Below are 22,321 nucleotides of genomic sequence, written 5' to 3'. Positions count from 1 at the left end.
TGACTCTTCCACCCTGTGAAAAAGCTTCTGACTATCCACTCTGTCCGTGCCACCCATAACTTTGTAAACCTCTATCATGTCGCCCCTCCACCTCCGTCATTCCAGTGAAAACAATCCGAGTTTATCCAACCTCTCCTCATAGCTAATACCCTCCGGACCAGGCAACATCCTGGTAAACCTCTTCTGTACCCTCCCCAAAGCCTCCACATTCTTCTGGTAGTGTGGTGACCAGAATTGCACGCAATATTCCAAGTGTGGCCTAACTAAGGTTCTGTACAGCTGCAGCATGATTTGCCAATTTTAATACTCTATGCCCCGACCAATGAAGGCAAGCATGCCGTATGCCTTCTTGACTACCTTATCCACCTGTGTTGCCACTTTCAGTGACCTGTGGACCTGTATGCCCAGATCTCTCTGCATGTCAATACTCCTAAGGGTTCTGCCATTTACTGTATACTTCCCACCTGTATTAGATCTTCCAAAATGCATTACCTCACATTTGTCCAGATTAAACTCCATCTGCCATTTCTCCGCCCAAGTCTCCAACCGATCTATATCCTGCTGTATCCTCTGACAATCCTTATCACTATCTTACTAATCAGACCAGCTACATTTTCCTCCAAATCATTTATATACACTACAAACAGCAAAGGTCCCAGCAGTGATCCCTGCGGAACACCACTAGTCACAGCCCTCCATTCAGAAAAGCACCCTTCCACTGCTACCCTCTGTCTTCTATGACCGAGCCACTGCTGTATCCATCTTGCCAGCTCACCTCTGATCCCGTGTGACTTCACCTTTTGTACCAGTCTGCCATGAGGGACCTTGTCAAAGGCTTTAATGGAGTCCATGTAGACAACATCCACTGCCCTTACTTTATCAATCATCTTCGTCACTTCCAAAAAAACTCGATCAAGTTAGTGAGTCTCGGCCTCCCCTTCACAAAACCATGCTGCCTCTCACTAATAAGTTTGTTTGTTTCCAAATGGGAGTAAATCCTGTCCCGAAGAATCCTCTCCAATAATTTCCCTACCACTGACGTAAGACTCACCGGCCTATAATTTCCTGGATTATCCTTGCTACCCTTCTTAAACAAAGGAACAACATTGGCTATTCTCCAGTCCTCTGGGACCTCACCTGTAGCCAATGAGGATACAAAGATTTCTGTCAAGGCCCCAGCAATTTCCTCCCTTGTCTCCCTCAGTATTCTGGGGTAATATCCCATCAGGCCCTGGGGTCTTATCTACCTTAATGCTTTGCAAGATGCCCAACACCTCCTCCTTTTTGATAACGACATGACCCAGACTATCTACACTCCCTTCCCTAGACTCATCATCCACCAAGTCCTTCTCTTTGGTGAATACTGATACAAAGTACTCATTTAGTACCTCGCCCGTTTCCTCTGGCTCCACGCATAGATTCCCTTCTCTGTCCTTGAGTGGGCCAACCCTTTCCCTGGCTACTCTCTTGCTCTTTATACATGTATAAAAAGCCTTGGGATTCTCCTTAATCCTAATTGCCAATGACTTTTCATGACCTCTTTTAGCCCTCCTGACTCCTTGCTTAAGTTCCTTCCTACTTTCTTTATATTCCGTAAGGGCTTCGTCCATTCCCAGCTTTCTAGCCCTTACGAATGCTTCCTTTTTCTTTTTGACTGGGTTCACAACATCCCGCATTATCCAAGGTTCCCGGAATTTGTCAAACTTATCCTTCTTCCTCACAGAAACATGCCGGTCCTAGATTCTAATCAACTGACGTTTGAAGGACTCCCACATGTCAGATGTTGATTTACCCTCAAACAGCCGCCCCCAATCTAAATTCTTCAGTTCCTACCTAATATTGTTATAATTAGCCTTCCCCCAATTTAGCACCTTCACCCGAGGACTACTCTTATCCTTTTCCACAAGTACCTTAAAACTTACGGAATTATGGTCACTGTTCCCAAAATGCTCCCCGACTGAGACTTTGACCACCTGGCCGGGCTCATTCCCCAATACCAGGTCCAGTATGGCCGCTCCCCTAGTCAGACTGCCTACATATTGTTTCAAGAAGTCCTCCTGGATGTTATTTACAAATTCTGCCCCATCCAAGCCCCTAGCACTAAGTGAGTCCCAGTCAATATAGGGGAAGTGAAAATCACCCACCACTACAACCCTGTTGCTTTTACTTCTTTCCAAAATCTGTCTACATATCTGCTCCTCTATCTCCTGCTGGCTGTTGGGAGGCCTGTAGTAAACCCCCAACATCGTGACTGCACCCTTCCTATTCCTGAGCTCTACCCATATTACCTCGCTGCATGACCCCTCCGAGGTGTCCTCCCGCAGTACAGCTGTGATATTCTCCTTAACCAGTAATGCAACTCCCCCACCCCTTTTACATCCCCCTCTATCCCACCTGAAGCTTCTAAATCCCAGAACATTTAGCTGCCAATCCTGTCCTTCCCTCAACCAAGTCTCTGTAATAGCAACAACATCATAGTTCCAAGTACCAATCCAAGCTCTAAGTTCATCTGCCTTACCTGTTATACTTCTCGCATTGAAACAAATGCTCTTCAGACCACCAGTCCCGCTGTGCTCAGCAACATCTCCCTGCTTGCTCTTTCTCTTAGTCTTACTGGCCTTATTTACTAGTTCCCCCTCAGTTATTTCACCTGCTGACCTACTGTTCTGGATCCCACCCCCCTGTCACACTCGTTTTAAACCCTCCCGAATGACGCTGGCAAACCTCGCAGCCAGGATATTTGTGCCCCTCCAGTTTAGATGCAACCCGTCCTTCTTGTACAGGTCCCACCTGTCCCGGAAGAGATCCCAATGATCCAGATATCTGAAACCTTCCCTCCTACACCAGCTGTTCAGCTACATCACTAAAAGTAACAACACAGGTTAACAAGGCCATAAAAAAGCAAACCAAGCACTAGGGTTTACTTCAAGAGGAATGGAATTGAAAAATAAAGATGCTATGCTAAACTTTTATCAAACCTTGGTCAGACCACACCAGAGTGCTGCATAGAATTCTGGCTGTCATGTTGTAAAAAGGACATAGAGGCACTGGTGAGGGTGTTTACAAGGATGATATGAGAAATATGGGGGTACACCTATTCAGAGAGGATGAACAGGCTGGTACCTTTTCTCTTGAAATGCTGTGGGGTGACCGAATAGAAGACTTAAAAATTATGCAAGATTTTGATAGAGTGGACACAGAAAGATTGTTTCCATTTGTGGTGAAGAGCAAAACTAGAGGCCATCAATATAAGATGGCCACAAGAAATCCAATAGGGGATTCTTCTTTACCCAGAAAGTGATGAGAATGTGGAACTCACTACCAGAGGGAGTGTTATAAGTGTATAGTATAGATGCATTTGGGGGGTAGCTAGATAAGCATAAGAAGGAGAAGGAAATAGAGGGATGTGCAGGTAGAGTTAGATGAGGACAGACAGGAGGAGGCTCAAGTAGAGCATAAACGCTGGCATTGACTGGTTGGCTGAATGGCCTGTTTCTGTGCTGTATAGCCTATGTAATCCTATGTATGTAGTATGCTGTTGGTTGGTTCCCTTTGTAAGGGGGTTGAAAAACATTCCAAAGTTTTTAAAAACTTGAGCAGTCCAGGCCCCATCCTGGTGGGGTCCAAATGCAACTTTGGTGCCTTGTTTAAGATGGTTTCACCAGTCTGTTTTCTCCATATGCTGACTGAGTGTTTCCCGCATTTCTGTTTTTGTTCCAGATTTCCAGCTTTTTGATATTTATTTACATAGACATGAATTTAAACTATCATCTGAAACTTATGGTGAAGTACACTTAAATGGGAACAATTTGCAGACATCAGAAGAATTTTTTTTAAATCCTCACCATCACAAAGATCACCATTTCCACCTCTTTAACATTTCCTTTAAGGCACTACTTTTAAACCAACTCTTTAAGCAATCTTTTACTCATCCTTTTTAATTTGTCCTTCTTTGGCTTTAAGTCTTTGATTATACCTCTATGAAGAGCTCTGAGAAGTTTTTCTGTGTTAAAGGCACTATATAAATGTGAATTTTTATAAATAGCTGCTGAAATTGTAAGTTTTTTGTGTTGCTCCACATATTGCCATTCATAATGTCGTTAAAGTTATTTTATGATTGTTCCGGACTTGAACTTTTTTGATAAAACCAAGTTACAAGCAAATAGTTTGGATCTGTTAGAATTTGAATTTTGAGCTGGCCTCCTTGTATAGAATGTCACAGGGGTCAATATTAAATATCAATCGTGCACACTGAATTTGAATGTTATACTTACTGTTAAAGAGGATAGCTTGGTCAAGCTTGAGTAGAGCAACATCGTAACCTTCAGTCACATCATTGTATTCTTCATGGATAATTATCTGTTCAATTTTGTAGAATGAGGTTGTGTTTGTAATATCAGATAACTTCGTTATACCAGCATACACCTTCCAGTGTCTGAGATCCTCATTCCTGATAAATATCCACATTACAGTTTAGCAACAAATTAAAATATATACTACATTCAAATGTGTCATACCAAGTATGTACTGCAACAAAAGCAAAATACTACGAATGCTGGAAGTCTGAAATAAAACAGATAATACTGGAAATACTCAGCAGGTCCAGCAGCATCTGCGGAGAGTGAAACAGAGTTAACTTTTCAGGTCAATGACTGTTCCGATGAAAGGTCATCAATCTGAAACATTAACTCTGTTTCTCTCCATACAGATGCTGCCAGACCTGCTGAGTACTTCCAACATTTTCTGTTTTCATTTGTTTACTGCTATATTATTTAAAAGCACAGATATCAGGATTTTTGTTTTATTATCTGCCTTACTTCCATGCAAAAGAAGCAATAACAACAAAAGGAAATGAAATGTTTGTGATAATGATAGCAATACTGCATAAAGGTGTTACAAAACCTATTCTCTATTTTGCATACTAGCATATCTCCCTGTGACATTGTTGATGGTGAATCAAGGTTATATAAAATAGTATGTTATACCCAGTGTTATAGCCAGTAATACTAACATTGTAGACAGTAGTGGGACCTTGAAGCACTGGGAAGGGGACACAGATAGGTTTTGGCAGTACTAGGCTCGGGAGAAAGTACAAAAAGACTTGGTAAGCACAAGAAAAATAAATGTGAAAGCACACAAAGAAAATGTATCTCATAGAAATGCCAAAACATCTATTTCTCCATAAGTAGAAATATATCAAAACAAAGAGACTGTGTGAAATGAATTTGGGTACTTTCAGTCAAATTCAGTTAAAGCTCTGCATCCACAAAACTAACACCAAATTTATATTGTTATGATCATCTAGTTCATGGTTTGTATTAATATTTTGGAGGTTACTTTTAGTTTTGGGGAGGTTAACTGTCTAGCTGTAAGACAATTGAAATTCCAGAAATTAAACAGGGCTCCAGGACCACCAAGATATACATTTCAAGTCTTTCCATGTGTGCTTACAAGGACAAAGTTAGGGAGCTGAGAGCCATAAAACAGTAGGTGGAATTGTTTACTTGGGAATTGCAGCCAGAAAGTCTGTACTGTCATTGTTAGAACTATCAATTATCCATGTGGCTATCAGAAATCAAAGAGATGTTTTGGAGTTGGAGGTTATCTGGAACACCCCATATGTACCACTTTGCTATCGATGATGCAGGGAGTTGCCTTTTGATCAGTTTTTTTTTATCTCTGTCCTGGCACACAGAAAGTCAGTTGTTTTTTTGAAAAGGCAGTTGGCTTTGGGAGCAGCTGGACTCAGCAGCAGGAAGGCCATAAGGAACCAGAGGTGTTCCTGTTTTGAGTAAGGCCCATATTCAAGCTGGAAATCCAGATTCATGAAGTGTTGAATGAGAGCTGGAGGATTGCCTAGCTGAATGCTAAAGGAAGAATCCCCAGGAGATCTCATATCTCGGAAGATAGCTGAGAAATTAAATAAATCGAAGTGAATTCCTAAGAGTTGTGGTATACTTTGGAATGGTCCCAAGAGAATTAAATGAACCACAAAGATCCTGTAAAGTATAAGGGAACTCTTGAGGTAGAAGTAAAAGTCAAACAGGAGTGTTCTGTTGAGATTTAAAGTATATGTCTTCATGTTCTGCTAAAATTTTAAATTTAAACTTTATGTGATTTCAAATTGTTAAGTTATTCATGTTTTGCTTTGCTTAACTCTTGTACAGTGAAGTTTTTTTGTTTAAAATGTGAAATTTTGTGGCGTATTTCTTTCAATAATAACTGGGAGTTCAAATTTCTTTTCAAAGATGTTAGTGGTCTCTAACAGGATTGTAACAATATTGTCTGAGAGACGACAAATATGTCTGTTGTAGGAAATAGAAGGGTCATACTGGTGCAATAGGGATTATGACATAAAACTGGACATTGTGAAGACGTTCATTTCTTGAGGCAAAGCTCATACCTTTGAAAGCAGTGAGCAGCTGTGATAATCCAATGACTGGCAATAATGGATCCACCACAGAAATGGTTGAATTTATCCCACTGATCAAAATAGATAGACACTTGCCAAGGCCATTCACCAGGAAGAGAAACATTTCCACCAAAAACTCTGGCTTTCATTTGATTTGCTTTCCCACACACTGAAAACATTTAGCATATTATTTTCAGGCATTGATAGCTAATATTACTCAGTAATATATCAATACTTTATATCTACATACATCTCCTGTCAACTTTTTTCATTATAAATTCCTAAGTCCACATTTACAATAAAACTGCCTTTGTAAACTTGTCACGCTACAAATGCATCCACTCGCCAGTGATGGTGTTGCAGCACCTCTCCCAGCTCCTCAGCCTGTATTGCAGAGAAACTCGTATGTTCTAATCAACTTTACTTCCATTTCTCAAACTGCTGTATGTTTTGTTATTTAACTATAACTAATAACACAAAATCAAGATATTAGAGATAAATAAGACAAAATATGTTTTTAAAACAGCAAGTGAATTACATATGCACAACCTCATTCAATTATCCTGCCTTCTAACCCCACTTCATCTAGTCTTTACATCTGTGTACAACACCGTGAGAGATTGCCTAGGATAATTACAAAGTTCTAAGGATGTTAGAATTGTCCAAATATTTTTAATTCATTATTGGAATGTGTGTGCAACTGGCAAGGCTGGCATTTATTGCCTATCACTGGTTGCTCCAGATACAGATAGATAGAGATAAACAGAAAGGGAAAGACAGATAGAGATTTTGACAAACCAATAGACTAAGATGCATATGGATAGTCAGGTAGAGATGTAGATGCACAGATAGAGACAGACAAAGAGAGATATAGATAGATAAAAATAGAGCATTTACTTCAGAGGTCAATTAAGACTCAACCACATTGACACAGTTACATAATAATAATAAAAGCAAAATACTGCGGATGCTGGAAATCTGAAACAAAAACAAGAAATGCTGGATTCACTCAGCAGGTCTGGCAGCATCTGTGGAAAGAGAAGCAGAGTTAACGTTTCGGGTCAGTGACCCTTCTTCGGAACTTCCGGAGTTCCGAAGAAGGGTCACTGACCCGAAACGTTAACTCTTGACACAGTTACACATACACAAGGTCAATGGACACTCTGTTGCAGCCCTCAAATAAACAGAATAAAAGGCCTCGGCCTGAAAATCCTCGGGCCCATTGTGCTGGTGTAGATGCAACAGAGAGGGAACCCGATTCTGACATTCCCCTACACACCAAACTCTACCAGAGTATACAGGTTCAGGCCAGGGCAATTTTATTTAAATATTTTTATCAGGTGCCCATGTCAGTATGGGCACATTTTGGGCAGCTGCTGGAGACGAGCAGGGCTGCTGATAAAACAACATTAATAAAGGAGCCAATTTCCCTGAGGATTCTGGCATTCTTCAGCACTGTCAAGGCCAGGATCTATTTCCATCCCAGAAATAACAACAGACTGCTGAGTGGAAAAGAGGCGGAAAGGACAGGAATTCCGGCATGGAAGGTGTCCTGATGGCCTTAGCGGCCTGCCATGTTGCAGGCTTTGTTTCAGGAGGGCGGGCAGAGGTTGAACTCTTCCCAGGCCCCAATGAAAAATCTTGCTGACTTTATCACCCCTACTCCTCATCTCTCCCCACAGGACCTATATACGGACAGGTGCAGTATCCAAGTCACCTGATATTGCAATGACCCAAACCCAGCGAGCTGCAACAGAACATTCATTCCAAGCATGTAGCTAACAACAACATGGAAATTAGGCCTGGGTCTTGAGATGGCGCAGGCTTCCTGTCAGCAGGAGCAGCTTCCCAAAATCTATTCCAGTCTTTCCAGGTCCTCCCTAATTTTCCTCATCCCTGCTACAGTCCCAGAAGACTTGTGCTCCAAGAATGCATCTCAGACTCTGAGCAAATTTGAGGCCCTTAACTTGAAGTGCCACTGACAATAAGCCAGTGTAAGTGTGAGTTACAGCCCTGTGCAGTATCTTCAAAATATTGGAGCACAATAGATCTCCTCCTGTTCATGGGTTTCATCAGCTAAAGGTTAGCTTATTTGGGGTTTTAACCCAGTTCAAGAAAGTATTTGCTGCTAAGCAAAGCCATAAAAAAACATGTGATATGTTAAAAATATAAAAAGGAACTACAGTTCCATGAATGCTACTGTCAACCTGGCAGCATATTACAATTGTTACAACCAGGTGAGGAGGGGGTCTCAGGCTCCCCTTTTGCCCCTTCTCTGGTTTGACCGCAACAGGGTTTATCTGTTTAACACAGTGATTTAACTTACGAACTCAGTGAGCACTTGCTCCTGTTACTCAAATGTACACTTGCAAATAAACTATCAGATAGGTTTTCTTGAGTTTAAATAAGAAAGGTGTAAGTTTATTAACCTTATCACTCTAAACTGGTTAAAATTACTAAAATACATGATGCATCCACGCTCACATTCATACGAGAGGCACACAGACACACGCAAATAGATACAGATGGGAAAAAGCAGAGTTGGCAGGTTGGAGTAGAGTCCTTAATAAAAATGGAATTTAAATACAGAAATGTAGTCCCAGTGTCCTTAGGTGAAACTGAAGTCTTGAAGTCCTCGCTGGGCCACGTGCACAATTTGGGCTTGCTTCTCTGGTTCCGGAAGGCCGAAGAGAGACTTTAGACATCCTTCTTGTTGATGACTGTGAGGATCTGTAGATTTGTGGTTTAGCTGCAGCCAAGGCTTTCCTGGGACTTTGCTGGAGAGGTAAAGAGGAGAGATGTTCCTTCTTGGAGTTCAGTTACTGCCTGCCTTCTGAGTCACAATTCACAAAACTCTCAGAATTACACAGGTAGTCATGTCATGTCTAACTCTTTGTTAGAAGCAGAAGTTTTTGGAATGATCTTCGAAATTCAAGGTTGTTCAGACATACTTGGTAGGTGGGGGTTTGGCTCTTTCAAAGTCAATGGGTGTTGATGGCTTTTGATGATCAACATTGACAAAACCATTCTAGGTAACTGAATCAGAGCGCACCCCTATTGTTCTGGCTGGACTGGGTAATTACCTTTGTCTCCCAGCCGGCCTTTGGCTTCTCATGTGCAAATTGTACATGGCCATCTTTAGCTGCTCTGTTCTGCTTTTTTAAAAGTTATTTCTAATAAAGTCCAGTTAAAAAAAGTCTCTGTAAAAGTTCCATATGACAAAATTCATATTTTCCATTTGGCATGTGGGTTTTCCATCACACCTCCGTACCACGCCGAATGAAATGCGACAATGGGGCGCATTTCATTATAAGTTAAAAAGAGAAAACACAGGAAAACACATATGCATTTCTCTCATTCACTCTCATCCATTCTTACAATATCTTACAAAAGTTGTTGTAGCTTGCCTTTTCCTTTCTGCAGCAGTGCTGATGTAAACTGTCATTTTCCCTTGAGGTGGATCTGAGATGATTAGGTGTTTGTCCGATGGGTTTAAAGTTTCTTTAGTATCAGCTTGTAAAAGCTGGGAATGGGAATCTCAATAAACATGTGGCTGTTGGGGGAGCTGGGTGTCTGCAAATTTCCATGATTGTCTAGGGTGAGTTCTTCTTTGTGCCCAAGTTTTACCCACTCAGCTGTTGTTCCTGCAACATGTAGTTCTAACCCTTCAGGTTCCAGTTCCTTGCTAATTTCTCTCCTTAGGGTAGTATTGGGTAATGAGTTGGTTTTAAGCCCCTGTGAGGACTCTGAGATTTCTCTGGGCATTTGTTCGTGTTGGAGTCTGAAGTGAGATGGTTGGATTTAATTAGCTCTGGGCTTGAGCTCTGATCATGGGAGTCTGCAGTGGGTGGATCCGCTCTGACCTCACTTTTAGGGTTCTGGTGAGCCATACAAGTGCAGCTCACTTTAGGGCATTTTTGTTTCCCTTATCTCTTGACTGTGGGGAAGGATTCTTTGTTAATCTCCTCTGGGACATTCCTGCTCACAGTTATTTGTCCAGATTCCACTGCATTGCACTGTGCCACTTCGACTAGGTGAGGCATCACCCTCACTGTTTCTCTGCCCTTTTGGAGACTTTCTTCGTCCCTGCATGTTACTGTAAATGCTGTTAGCAGCCCTGGTACGGTGTTCCTTTTGTCCGCATTTACGTAGGAGGGCATAGGGTCTAGTTTTTTCAACATTTCAGGGTTGGCTGACCAGACAGCAGGGCGTTTTGTTTGAGAATCCTCCCGGACCGCCTTTAACCTGTCCTCTTTTTCCTGTTTTGTCCCCTTCCTCCCTAACTTTCTGCCAGATCTGTACTTGTTCTTGTACTTGTACTTTTGTTCTCGGCAGGGGTCCCTCACAATTCACCAGCCTTCCACTGGCAGATTCCCCAAAAGCCGATACAGGAATTAGGGGTGCAGATTTCACTGCAGGTTGGGGCTTCCGCTCAACCTGGCATATGTGGCAATTCCTGCAGAACTCCACTACATCTTTGTGGGGTTTTGGCCAGTCAAACTGCTGTCTTATACAGGCTTTGGTTTTTCGTACACCGGCATGTACAGCCATTGTCAGCTCATGGGCCATTCGTAATATTTCTCTCCAGTAACCTTGGCAGCACTACTCACTGGTGAACTGTAACTGGTAACTGTTCACTCTTTGTCCTCAGGTCTGTGAGGAGATGTCCATTTCCTCATCAGTACCTCATCCTTTACATAGTAGCAATCAGGGATTCTCTCTGCTTCAGTCTCAGTCTGGGCAGCCTGTGCTAACTTCCTTAATGCTGAGTCGGCTTGCTGAGCCTCAACTAGGGAAGATTTGTTTAAACCATTCCCAAGGTCCTCTAACTCCCCAAAGAAAGATTCAGACAACCAGACAGTATTGACATCTATCTGTATTGCCAATTCTTTCTCCTATGAGGGAGCTGGTTTGGCCATGGCCTGAATCACTACACAATCAGGGGAAATGCAGGGGACCATCTCCTGCCATGTCCTGTTTCTTTGACCTCCTTTGGTCACTCTATCATTGCTGAGGAAGATACCACCTTCGCCCCTGCCAGATCATCACCTAGAAGCAGGTCAACCCCGTCCACAGGTAAACGAGGGACAATGCCTACGGTCACCAGTCCTGAAACTAGGTCACACTCCAGGTACACCCTATGTAAAGGTATGGGCATACATCGCCTTCCGATACCATTCACTACCATCCTTGCATTTACTGCACTCTCTGGGGGAAAGATCATGCCTTTTCCCAGTAAAAGGAATCTGGCAACTCCTTTATCCCTGAGTATCACATTGGGCCTGCTTACCCCACTCGAAGGGTTATTCTCCCTTTGGACACAAAATCCCAGGATAGACTTCAGGGATCTCATTAAATTTTCCTGCACCTACAGCAGTTTTTTTTCTGGGTCTTACTGCTCTGCTGTACTTTCTATCAGGATCCTTTCTCTTGCACTGGGCGGGTGTGCTCTGATTAATTCTATAGGCTTTCCCCATAGTTTCCAGCAGTCAGCTCTGAGGTGACCTGCCTTATTACAATGGAAACACACGGGTCTCTGGGTCTCACTCCTGCTTTCAGCGCTATATTTTTTGGCTTGAGGAGGGCCCCCTGTGTGTCCCACTTTTCTTTCTCTCCCAGGACTGTTGGGACTCCTATCACCCTCCCAACTCTTTTCCTTTTCAGGGTTGTGGAGGTGACTAGGAAAAGTTTTTTCCATGGGGTATGGACTTGAGAGCGAACTCATCAGCCAGAACTGCGGCTTGCTTCGCTCTGTGAACTTTTTGTTCCTCCACATGGGTCTTTATAGAAAGAGGGAGAGAGTTTTTAAATTCCTCAAGTAGAAACACCTCTGAGGTTTTCATACATGGGGTGTACGTTAAGGGCCCTTAACCACTGGTCAAAAGCCAGCTGCTTACTTTTCTCAAACTCAAGGTAGGTTTGATCAGCTTGTTTCAGGAGAGTTCGGAATTTCGGGCAGTAGGCTTCCGGTACTAGCTCATATGCCCCGAGGATAGAATTTTTAGTCAATTCATAATTTGATGAACTTTCATCTGGTAACAGGGAATAAACCTCATGGGCTTTTCCTGTTAGCTTGTTCTGCAGCAGGTGGGTCCAGCTCTCGGACAGCCATTTTAACAGTCTTGCAAGCTTTTCAAAAGTTACAAAAATGCTTCCACGTCTCCCTCATTGAACTTTGGGATCAATTGGAAGAATTTTAAGAGCTCCGCACACGGCCCTGAGTTAAGTGCAGCCTCCATATTGGCCTTGCTTTCACTGGGGTTACTCTGTCCCCCCTTAAGCTAATTCAAGCTGCCATAACTCCCTTTCCTCCTGCTCCTTCTGGATTAATCTCTCTCTTTCTCTCTCCTGTCTCTCTTTTTCCCTGTCTTCTAATTCGAGTCTCCTCTGCTCTATTTGTATTTTTGCTAACATTATCCTGTCTGAGTTGGACTCCAACCCTGTCTCTGACTTTTCAGGTTTGAGTAAAAAATGGTTGGCTTAGGATTTCGGATTTCTTGGCTTTGGCACAGAAAGAGATCCCACACTGCCCAGTCATATTCGTCAGCTCTTCCATAGATACTGCCTTTAACTAATCCCAAGTTACTTCACCCTATCTTGGGGATGTACTGGCTTCGGATGCTGACAGGTTAGTATTTTAGCAATAAAAAACACAAGAAAACTTGCACTGAAGTCTTTTTTTTTATTTCCCACTTCCAATTTCTTGTTTGCCTGTGGGTACAGTGCCAGACTAGACCCCCCAAACTTCTGTTACGACCAGGTGAGGAAGGTGGCTCAGGCTCCCCTTTTGCCCCTTCTCTGGTTTGACTGCAACAGGATTTATCTTTTTTACACAGTGATTTAACTTACCAACTCAGTGAGCACGTTCTCCTGTTACTCTAATATATACTTGCAAATGAACCAATCAGACAGGTTTTCTTGAGTTTAAACAAGAAAGATGTATGTTTAGCAATCTCTGGATTACTCCTGGTGCCACGTGCTAGTGAGTATAGGAATAGGAGGATAGAGCAGATGAATGCATGGCTGAAGACATGGTGCAGGAGGGAGGGCTTTAGTTTCCTGGATCACTGGGTCTGTTTCTGGCGAATGTGGGACTTGTACAAGTTGATCGGGTTGCACCTGAACCGGAACGGGACTAACACCCTTGCAGCGAGGTTTGCTAGTGCTGTTGGGGGGTGGGGTTTAAACTAATTTGGCAGGGGGATGGGATACAGAGTGGAGGTACAGTAGGGGTGATGCACAGACAAATACAGAAGAGAAAATAAGTCAGTCTGGAAGGCAGAGCAAATATAGACCTGTTAAGGCACAAGCGAATAGTGCAAGGCTGGATTGCATCTATTTTAACGCAAGGAGTCTTGCAAGCAAGGCAGATGAATTGAGGGTGTTGATTAACACATGGGAATATGACATTATTGCTATCACACAGACATGGTTGAGGGAAGGGCAGGACTGACAGCTCAATATTCCAAGGTATAGAATCTTCAGGCGTGACAGAGGGGGGTGTAAAAGAGGAGGTGGCATTGCACTATTGATCAAGGAGTCAATTACTGCAGTAAGGAGGGATGATATCTTAGAAGCTTCCTCAAATGAGGCCAAATGGGTAGAACTTAAAAACAAAAAGGGGGCAATAATTTTGCTGAAAGTGTACTACAGGCCTCCAAACAGTCAGGGAGAGATAGAGGAGAAGATATGTAGGCAAATCTCAGAGAGGTGTAAAAATAATAGGGTAATAATAATAGGGATTTCAACTTCCCCAATATTAACTGATAATCTTAGTGCAAAAAGCTTAAAGGGGGAAGAATTCTTAAAGTGCATCCAGGGGAGCTTTTTGAGCTAGCATGTAGAAAGTCCTACAAGCGAAGGGGCAGTACTGGACCTAATCTTAGGGAATGAAGCCGGACAAGTGGTAGAAGTGTCAGTGGGGGTGTCAGTGTCAGCATTTTGGGGTTAGTGACCATAACTCTGTAAGATTTAAGGTAGTTATGGAAAAGGACAAAGGTGGACTGGAAATAAAGCTACTGAACTGGGAGAAGGCTGATTTCAATATGATAAACCAGGATCTGGCCAAAGTGGACTGGGAGCAGCTACTTGTAGGAAAGTCGACATCAGACCAGTGGGAGTCATTCAAAAAGGAAATAGTGAGAGTTCAGTGCCAACATGTTCCTGTAAAGGTGAAGGGTAGGACCAATAAGTCCAGGGAACCTTGGATGTCAAGGGATATAGAGGATTGGATGAGGAAAGAAAAGGAGGCTTATGGCAGATTCAGAGAGCTGAAAACAGCGAAGGCCCTAGCGGAGTATAGAAAGTGTAGAGGGGGGTACTTAAAAAATAATTTGGAGAGTGAAGAGGAGGCATGAAGAAACACTGGCAGGCAAGATAAAGGAAAATCCTAAGGCATTTTATAAGTATATTAAGGGCAAGAGGATAACCAGGGAAAGAGTAGGACCCATTAAGGACCAAAGTGGCAATCTATGTGTGGAGTCGGAGGACGTAGCTGAGGTTTTAAATGATTATTTTTCAACTGTGTTCACTATGGAGAAGGACAATGTAGGTGTAGAGATCAGGGAGGCGGATTGTGATATACATTAACATATTAGCATTGAACGGGAGGAGGTATTAGTGGTTTTAGCAGGCTTAAAAGTGGATAAATCCCCAGGCCCAGATGAGATGTATCCCAGGCTAGGGAGGAGATTGCAGGGGCTTTGACACAAATTTTCAAATCCTCTCTGGCCACAGGAGAAGTGCCAGGGGACTGGAGGACAGCGAATGTGGTACCATTATTCAAGAAGGGTAGTAGCGATAAGCCAGGTAATTACAGGCCAATGAATCAAACATCCGTGGTAGGGAAATTATTGGAAAAAATTATGAGGAACAGAATTAATCTCCACTTGGAGAGGCAGGGATTAATCAAGAATAGTCAGCATGGCTTTGTCAGAGGGAGATCATGTCTAACCAATTAGATTGAATTTTTTGAGGAGGTGACTAGGTGTGTAGATGAGGGTAAAGCAGTTGATGTAGTCTACATGGACTTCAGTAAGGCTTTTGATAAGGTCCCACATGGGAGATTGGTCAAGAAGGTAAGAGCCCATGGGATAGAGTCATAGAGAGATACAGCACTGAAACAGGCCCTTCAGCCCACTGAGTCTGTGCCAACCAACAACCACCCATTTATACTAATCCTACATTAATCCCATATTCCCTACCACATCCCCACCATTCTCCTACCACCTACCTACACTAGGGCCAATTTACAATGGCCAATTTACCTATCAACCTGCAGGTCTTTGGCTGTGGGAGGAAACCAGAGCACCCAGCAGAAACCCACACAGTCACAGGGAGAACTTGCAAACTCCACACAGGCAGTACCCAGAACCAAACCCAGGTCACTGGAGCTGTGAGGCTGTGGTGCTAACCATTGCGCCACCCAGGACCCAGGGCAATTTGACCAATTGGATCCAAAATTGGCTTAGAGGCAGGAGACAGAGAGTGATGGTTGAGGGTTGTTTTTGCGATTGGAAGCCTGTAACCAGTGGTGTGCCACAGGGATCGGTGCTGGGACCCTTGCTGTTTGTAGTGTATATTAATGATTTAGATGAGAATATAGGACGTATGATCAGTAAGTTCACAGATGACATGAAAATTGGTGGTGTCGTATATAATGAGGAGGAAAGCCTCAGATTACAGGACGATATAGATGGGCTGGTCAGATGATCAGAGCAGTGGCAAATGGAATTTAATCCTGAGAAATGTGAGGTGATGCATTTTGGGATGCAGGGATTAATCAAGGATAGTCAGCATGGCTTTGTCAGGGGGAGATCATGTCCAACCAATTTGATTGAATTTTTTGAGGAGTTGACTAGGTGTGTAGATGAGGGTAAATCAGTTGATGTAGTCTACATGGACTTCGGTAAGGCTTTTGATAAGGTCCCGCATGGGAGATTGGTCAAGAAGGTAAGAGCCCATGGGATCCAGGGCAATTTGGCAAATTGGATCCAAAATTGGCTTCAAGGGACCTTGGTGTACTTGTCCCTAGATCACTGAAGGCAGCAGCACAGGTAGATAAGGTGGTTAGGAAGGCATATGGGATACGTGCCTTTATTAGCCGAGGCACAGAATATAAAAGCAGGGAGGTTATGCTGGAGCTGTACAAAACGCTAATTAGGCCACAGCTGGAGCACTGTGTACAGTTCTGGTCTCCACACTATAAGAAGGATGTGATTGCACTGGAGAGAGTTCAGAGGAGATTCACCAAGATGTTGCCTGGACTGGAGCATTTCAGCTATGAAGAGAGACTGGATAGACCAGGGTTGCTTTCCTTAGAGTAGAGAAGGCTGAGGGGGGACCTGATTGAGGTATACAAAATTATGAGGGGCATAGATAGGGGAGATAGGAAGAAACTTTTACCCTTAGCAGAAGGGTCAATAACCAGGGGCATAGATTTAAGGTAGGGGCAGGAGGTTTAGAGAGGATTTGAGGAAAAATGTTTTCACCCAGAGGGTGGTTGGAATCTGGAACACACTGCCTGAAGGGGCGGTAGAGGCAGGAACCCTCACAACATTTAAGAAGTATTTAGATGACCACTTGAATGCCATAGCATACAAGGCCATGGGCCAAGTGCTGGAAAATGGGATTAGAATAGATATGCTTGATGGCTGGCACAGACACAGTGGGCCAAAGGGCCTGTTTCTGTGCTGTATAATTGTATGACTCTATGACTGTTATCACACTAAACTGGTTAAAATTACTAAAATACATGACGCATTCACGCTCACATTCATACGAGAAGCACACACACACACACAAATAGATAGAGAGGGGAAAAAGCAGAGCTGAGAGGTTGGAGTAGAATCCTGAATAAAAATGGAACTTAAATACAGAAGTGTAGTCCCAGTGTCCTTAGGTGAAATTGAAGTCTTGAAGTCCTCGCTGGGCCACGTGCACAATTTGGGCTTACTTCTCTGGTTCCGGAAGGCTGAGGAGGGACTTTATCCATCCTCCTTGTTGATGAATGTGAGGATCTGTATAATTTGTGGTTTAGCTGCAGTCAAGGCTTTCCTGGGACTTTGCTGGAAAGGTAAAGAGGAGAGATGTTCCTTCTTGGATTTCAGTTACTGCCTGCCTTCTGAGTCACAATTCACAAAACTCAGAGTTGCACAGGTAGTCATGTCATGTGACCACTCTTTGTTAAAAACAGAAGTTTATGGAATGATCTATGAAATTCAAGGTTGTTCAGACACACTTGATGGGGGGGGGTGGGGAGGTGAGTGGCTCTTTCAAAGTCAATGGGTGTCGATGGCTTTTGATGATCAACATTGGCAAAACCATTCTTGGTAACTGAATCAGAGAGCACCCCTATTGTTCTGGCTAGACTGGATAATCACCTTTTTCTCCAAGCCGGCCTTTGGCTTCTCATATGTAAATTGTGCGTGGACATCTTTAGCTGCTCTGTTCTGCTTTTTTAAAAGTTATTTGTAATAATGTCCTGTAAAAAAGTTTCAGGAAAAGTTCCATATAACGAAATCAACATTTTCCATTTGGCATGTGAGTTTTCCATCACAGCATTACAATGACCACTGCTCAGATATAATGATGCAACTTCACTAACTCATGTCTTCTGCATTAGAGATATTGAATTGGGTATTGTAGATTTCTTACTGTGAAAGCTACAGCTGGAAATGGGAAAATCTCAATTCCACACTTATTTTGCAGTGATACAGTTAAACTGGTAAAATGTGTGCAACTATTTTACCTGAGTCAAAAGTAGATGCAAAGCACAGAAGATGTGTAGGATAAAAAAATATTTACAAACACCTCCTATTTTCAGTGAAAAATCATTCATACTCATAATGCTTTTAGAGTTCCTCAGTTGTAAGTGTATAGAATTTCAATTATTATATACATACTGCAAGGGAAATCAAAGGAGTGTACAAAATGCTGAACATATTAAATAATTACCTTCCTTTGAAGTGCACAGCCTCAAAGAAAAGCCAGAGATTGCTCCAACAGATTTAACTATTCTGGATGGTAATCCACTTCTGGTCATTTGCAAATAGCAATTGCACCTAAAATAGATAAAAGTTATCAGCAACTTTCAATACTTTTAATTTGAAAACTAAAATTAAAAGCAAATGATCGTACGGTTCCTGGTTGCAGGTCTGTTTGTAGGTAAAAAACTGGCAACGGCTGTGGTCTGTGCAAATTTTCTGGCATTCTGCATAACTATCAACTTCTTCAACGTACAGTATCTCTCCTTCAAATGATCTGCTATAAGAAACTTTGGGCTGGCAATCTGTAAAAGAAATAAATTGAAATTACAAGAATTACTCCGGTCAGAAAAGTAAAATAGTGCAAGATCCCAAATATTGAGAATTAATGCATTAGGACTCCAATGGTAGCAGACATTGCAATAAATAAGATGGCCTTGGATGGAAAAATCTCTAACTGAAAAGAGGCATAGCACTATTGATTCAATTTGGCCTTTGCTTGTAATTTGTGAGTGGATCTATCTGAGAGTTCCTATAATGTTAGCACATAACTGCATCTCTTTCATTATCTCGAAATAAATGAAATCTCTTCCAATATTATGCAAATTTCTCAACCTTGCTTAGTTCTCATGGACAGTCTTGGAGGAATGGAGCCTGCAACCACTCCTTATATGGCCACTATTGCACACAAAAAGCAGGACAAGTCCAATCCGGCCAATTACCGCCCCATCAGTCTACTCTCAAACAGAAACATAGAAAATAGAAGCAGGAGTAGGCCATTCGGCCCTTCAAGCCTGCACTGCCATTCAATGCAATCATGGCTGATTGTCCAAACTCAGTACCCTGTTCCCGCTTTCGCCCCGTATCCCTTGATTCCTTTAGCCCTAAGAACTATATCTAACTCTTTCTTGAATATATTCAATGATTTGGAGTCAACTACATTTTGTGGTACAGAATTCCACAGGTTCACCACTCTGTGGGTGAAGAAATCCCTCCTCATCTCAGTCCTAAATGGCTTACCCCATATCCTTAGAAAAGTAAAGTGATGGATGGTGTCATCGACAGTGCTATCAAGCGGCACTTGCTTAGCAATAACCTGATCAGTGACGCTCAGTTTGGGCTCCGCCAGGGCCACTCATTTGACTGAGTATGGCAACAAGGAGCCCAGCAAAACTGAAGTCAATGGAAATTAGGGGGAAAACTCTCTCAGGTTGGAGTCATACCTAGCGCAAAGGTCGTGGTTGTTGGAGGTCAATCATCTCAGCTTCAGGACATCAGTTCAGGAATTCCTCAGGGTAGTATCCTAGGCCCAACCATCTGCAGCTGCTTCATCAATGACCTTCCTTCAATCATAAGGTCAGAATTGGGGACGTTCGCTGATGATTGCATAATGTTCAGCACCATTCATGGCTCCTCAAATACTGAAGCAGTCCGTGTAGAAATGCAGCAAGACCTGGACAATATCCAGGCTTGGGCTGATAAGTGGCAAATAACATTCGCGCCACACAAGTGCCACACAATAACTATCTCCAACAAAAGAGAATCTAACCATCTCCCCTTGACATTCAATGGCATTACCATTGCTGAATCCCCCATTATCAACATCCTAGGTGTTACCATTGAACAGAAACTTAACTGGAGTAGCCATCTAAATACCGTGGCTACGAGAGCAGATCAGAGGCTAGGAATCCTGCGTCAAGTAACTCACCTCCTGACTCCCCAAAGCCTGTCCACTATCTACAAGGCACAAGTCAGGAGTGTGATGGAATACTCTCCGCTTGCCTGGATGGGTGCAGCTCCAACAACACTCAAGGAGCTCAGCACCATCCAGGACAAAGCAGCCCGCTTGATTGTCACCCCATCCACAAACATTCACTCCCTCCACCACCAACGCATGGTGACAGCAGTGTATACCATCTACAAGATACACTGCAGCAACACACCAAGGCTCCTTCAACAGTACCTTCCAAACCAGCGACCTCTACCAACAAGAAGGACAAGGGCAGAAAATGCAAGGGAACACCACCAGCTGCAATTTCCCCTCCAAGTCACACATCATCCTGACTTGGAACTATATCGCCGTTCCTTCACTGTCCCTGGGTAAAAATCCTGGAACTCCCTTCCTAATAGCACTATGGGTGTACCTACCTCACATGGACTGCAGCAGTTCAAGAAGGCAGCTCACCACCACCTTCTCAAGGGCAATTAGGAATGGGAAATAAATGCTGACCTAGCCAGTGACGCCCACATCCCATGAATGAATAAAAAAAACCATTTTAATGGAAGCAGGGACTCTGAACTTCAGAGAGCTGTACTTATCAAGATAAATCATACAAACTGAGGAGATTAAACAGGGGTCAAAACAATTTTTTTTTAAATATGAAAGACTGTAAGAAGATAAGTAGTGAAAGATTTGGCAAATTTTCCTAATTTAGTGCTAGAGCATAAGAAACTGCCAGGGCAAAAGCATTCATTACAAATTTGGTCACAGGCTACCCACATATTCCATCCATTTTTTTATTCTTTCATTGGTTGTGAGTGCTGATGGCAAGGCCACTATTTGTTGACCATCTTTAATTGATAAGGTGGTGGGGAGCTGCCTTCTTGAACCGTTGCAGTCCATCTGGTGCGGGTACACCTACAGTGCTGTTAGGGAAGGAGTTCCAGAATTTTGATCCTGCGAGAGTGAAGGAACAGCAATATTTTTTCAAATCACGATAGTGTGTGACTTGGAGGGCAACTTGCAGGTGGTGGTGTTCCCATGCATCTGCTGCCCTTGTCCTTCTTGTTGGTAGAGGTCGCTGGTGCATCTTGTATATTGTACACACTGCTGCCACTGTGCCTTGGTGATGGAGGGAGTGAATGTTTAAGCTGGTGGATGGGGTACAGATCAAGCGGGCTGCTTTGTCCTGAATACTGTCGAGCTTTCTAAGTGGGGATGTTCGCTAATGACTGTATGATGTTTTGTACCATTCACAACTCCTCAGATACTGAAGCAGTCTGTGTTCATATGCAGCAAGACCTGGACAACATTCAGGCTTTGGCTGATAAGTGGCAAGTAACATTCGAGCCACAAAAGTGACAAGCAATGACAATTTCCAATTAGAGAGAATCTGACCATCTCCCCTTGACATTTAATGGCATTACCATCACTGAATGCCCCACCATCAACATTCTGGGCATTATCATTGACCAGAAACTGAACTAGAGCAGCCACATAAATACTGTGGCTACAAGAGCAGGTCAGAGACTGGGAATTCTGTGGCGAATAACTCACCTCCTGACTCTCCAACAACACTCATGCTGGAGACCTCAAGAGGAGGCCAAGTTGGATCGTCCACTCAGCACTTCTGGTTGAAGATGGTTGCAAATCCTTCAGCCTTTTCTTTTGCACTGATGTACTGGGCTCCCCCATCATTGAGGATGGGGATATTTTTGGAGCCTCCTCATCCTGTTAGTTGTATTTGCCCACCACCATTCATGATTGAATGTGACAGGACTGCAGAGCTTTGATCTGATCATTGGTTGTAGGATTTCTTAGCTCTGTCTATTGCATGCTGCTTCCACTGATTGTCATGCAAGTAATCTTGTGTTGTAGCTTTGCTTGGTTGACACCTCATCTGTAGGAATGCCTGGTGCTGCTCCTGGCATGCTCTCCTGTACTCTTCATTGAACCAGTGTTGATCCCCTGGTTTGATGGTAATGGTAGAATGGGGCTATGCCGGGCAATGAAGTAACAGATTGTGTGTCCACAGTGCCTCATGGATGCCCAGTTTTGATCTGCCTGATCTGTTCCGAATCTATCACATTTAATGTCACACAACACTCCTACCAATACTTTCATGGACAGATGCATTGTACTGGACAGAAATATCATAAACAGCTCATGCCCAAATTTACCACAAATCCTTCTGCCTTGCAATCC

The 22,321-nt window shown here is 43.0% G+C and overlaps 1 protein-coding gene across 1 annotated transcript in view; it reads right to left on the bottom strand.

The window, feature by feature from the left end:
• Positions 1–22,321, bottom strand: part of LOC137363975 (coagulation factor XI-like) — a 79,041-nt gene that overhangs the window by 12,160 nt on the left and 44,560 nt on the right. Inside the window, exons 12-15 of the mRNA XM_068027619.1 lie at positions 18,551–18,701; positions 18,368–18,474; positions 6,404–6,581; positions 4,275–4,450 (exon numbers count right to left, since the gene is read on the bottom strand). Of these exons, the coding sequence (XP_067883720.1) occupies positions 4,275–4,450; positions 6,404–6,581; positions 18,368–18,474; positions 18,551–18,701 (612 nt within the window). The remainder of the gene's footprint in view (positions 1–4,274; positions 4,451–6,403; positions 6,582–18,367; positions 18,475–18,550; positions 18,702–22,321) is intronic.

The sequence above is a fragment of the Heterodontus francisci genome, chromosome 1 (assembly GCF_036365525.1).
Source record: "Heterodontus francisci isolate sHetFra1 chromosome 1, sHetFra1.hap1, whole genome shotgun sequence".
Classification (NCBI taxonomy): Eukaryota; Metazoa; Chordata; class Chondrichthyes; order Heterodontiformes; family Heterodontidae; genus Heterodontus; species Heterodontus francisci.
Note: the sequence above shows the minus strand (reverse complement) of the source record. Positions and strands in the feature narration are given on the sequence as shown.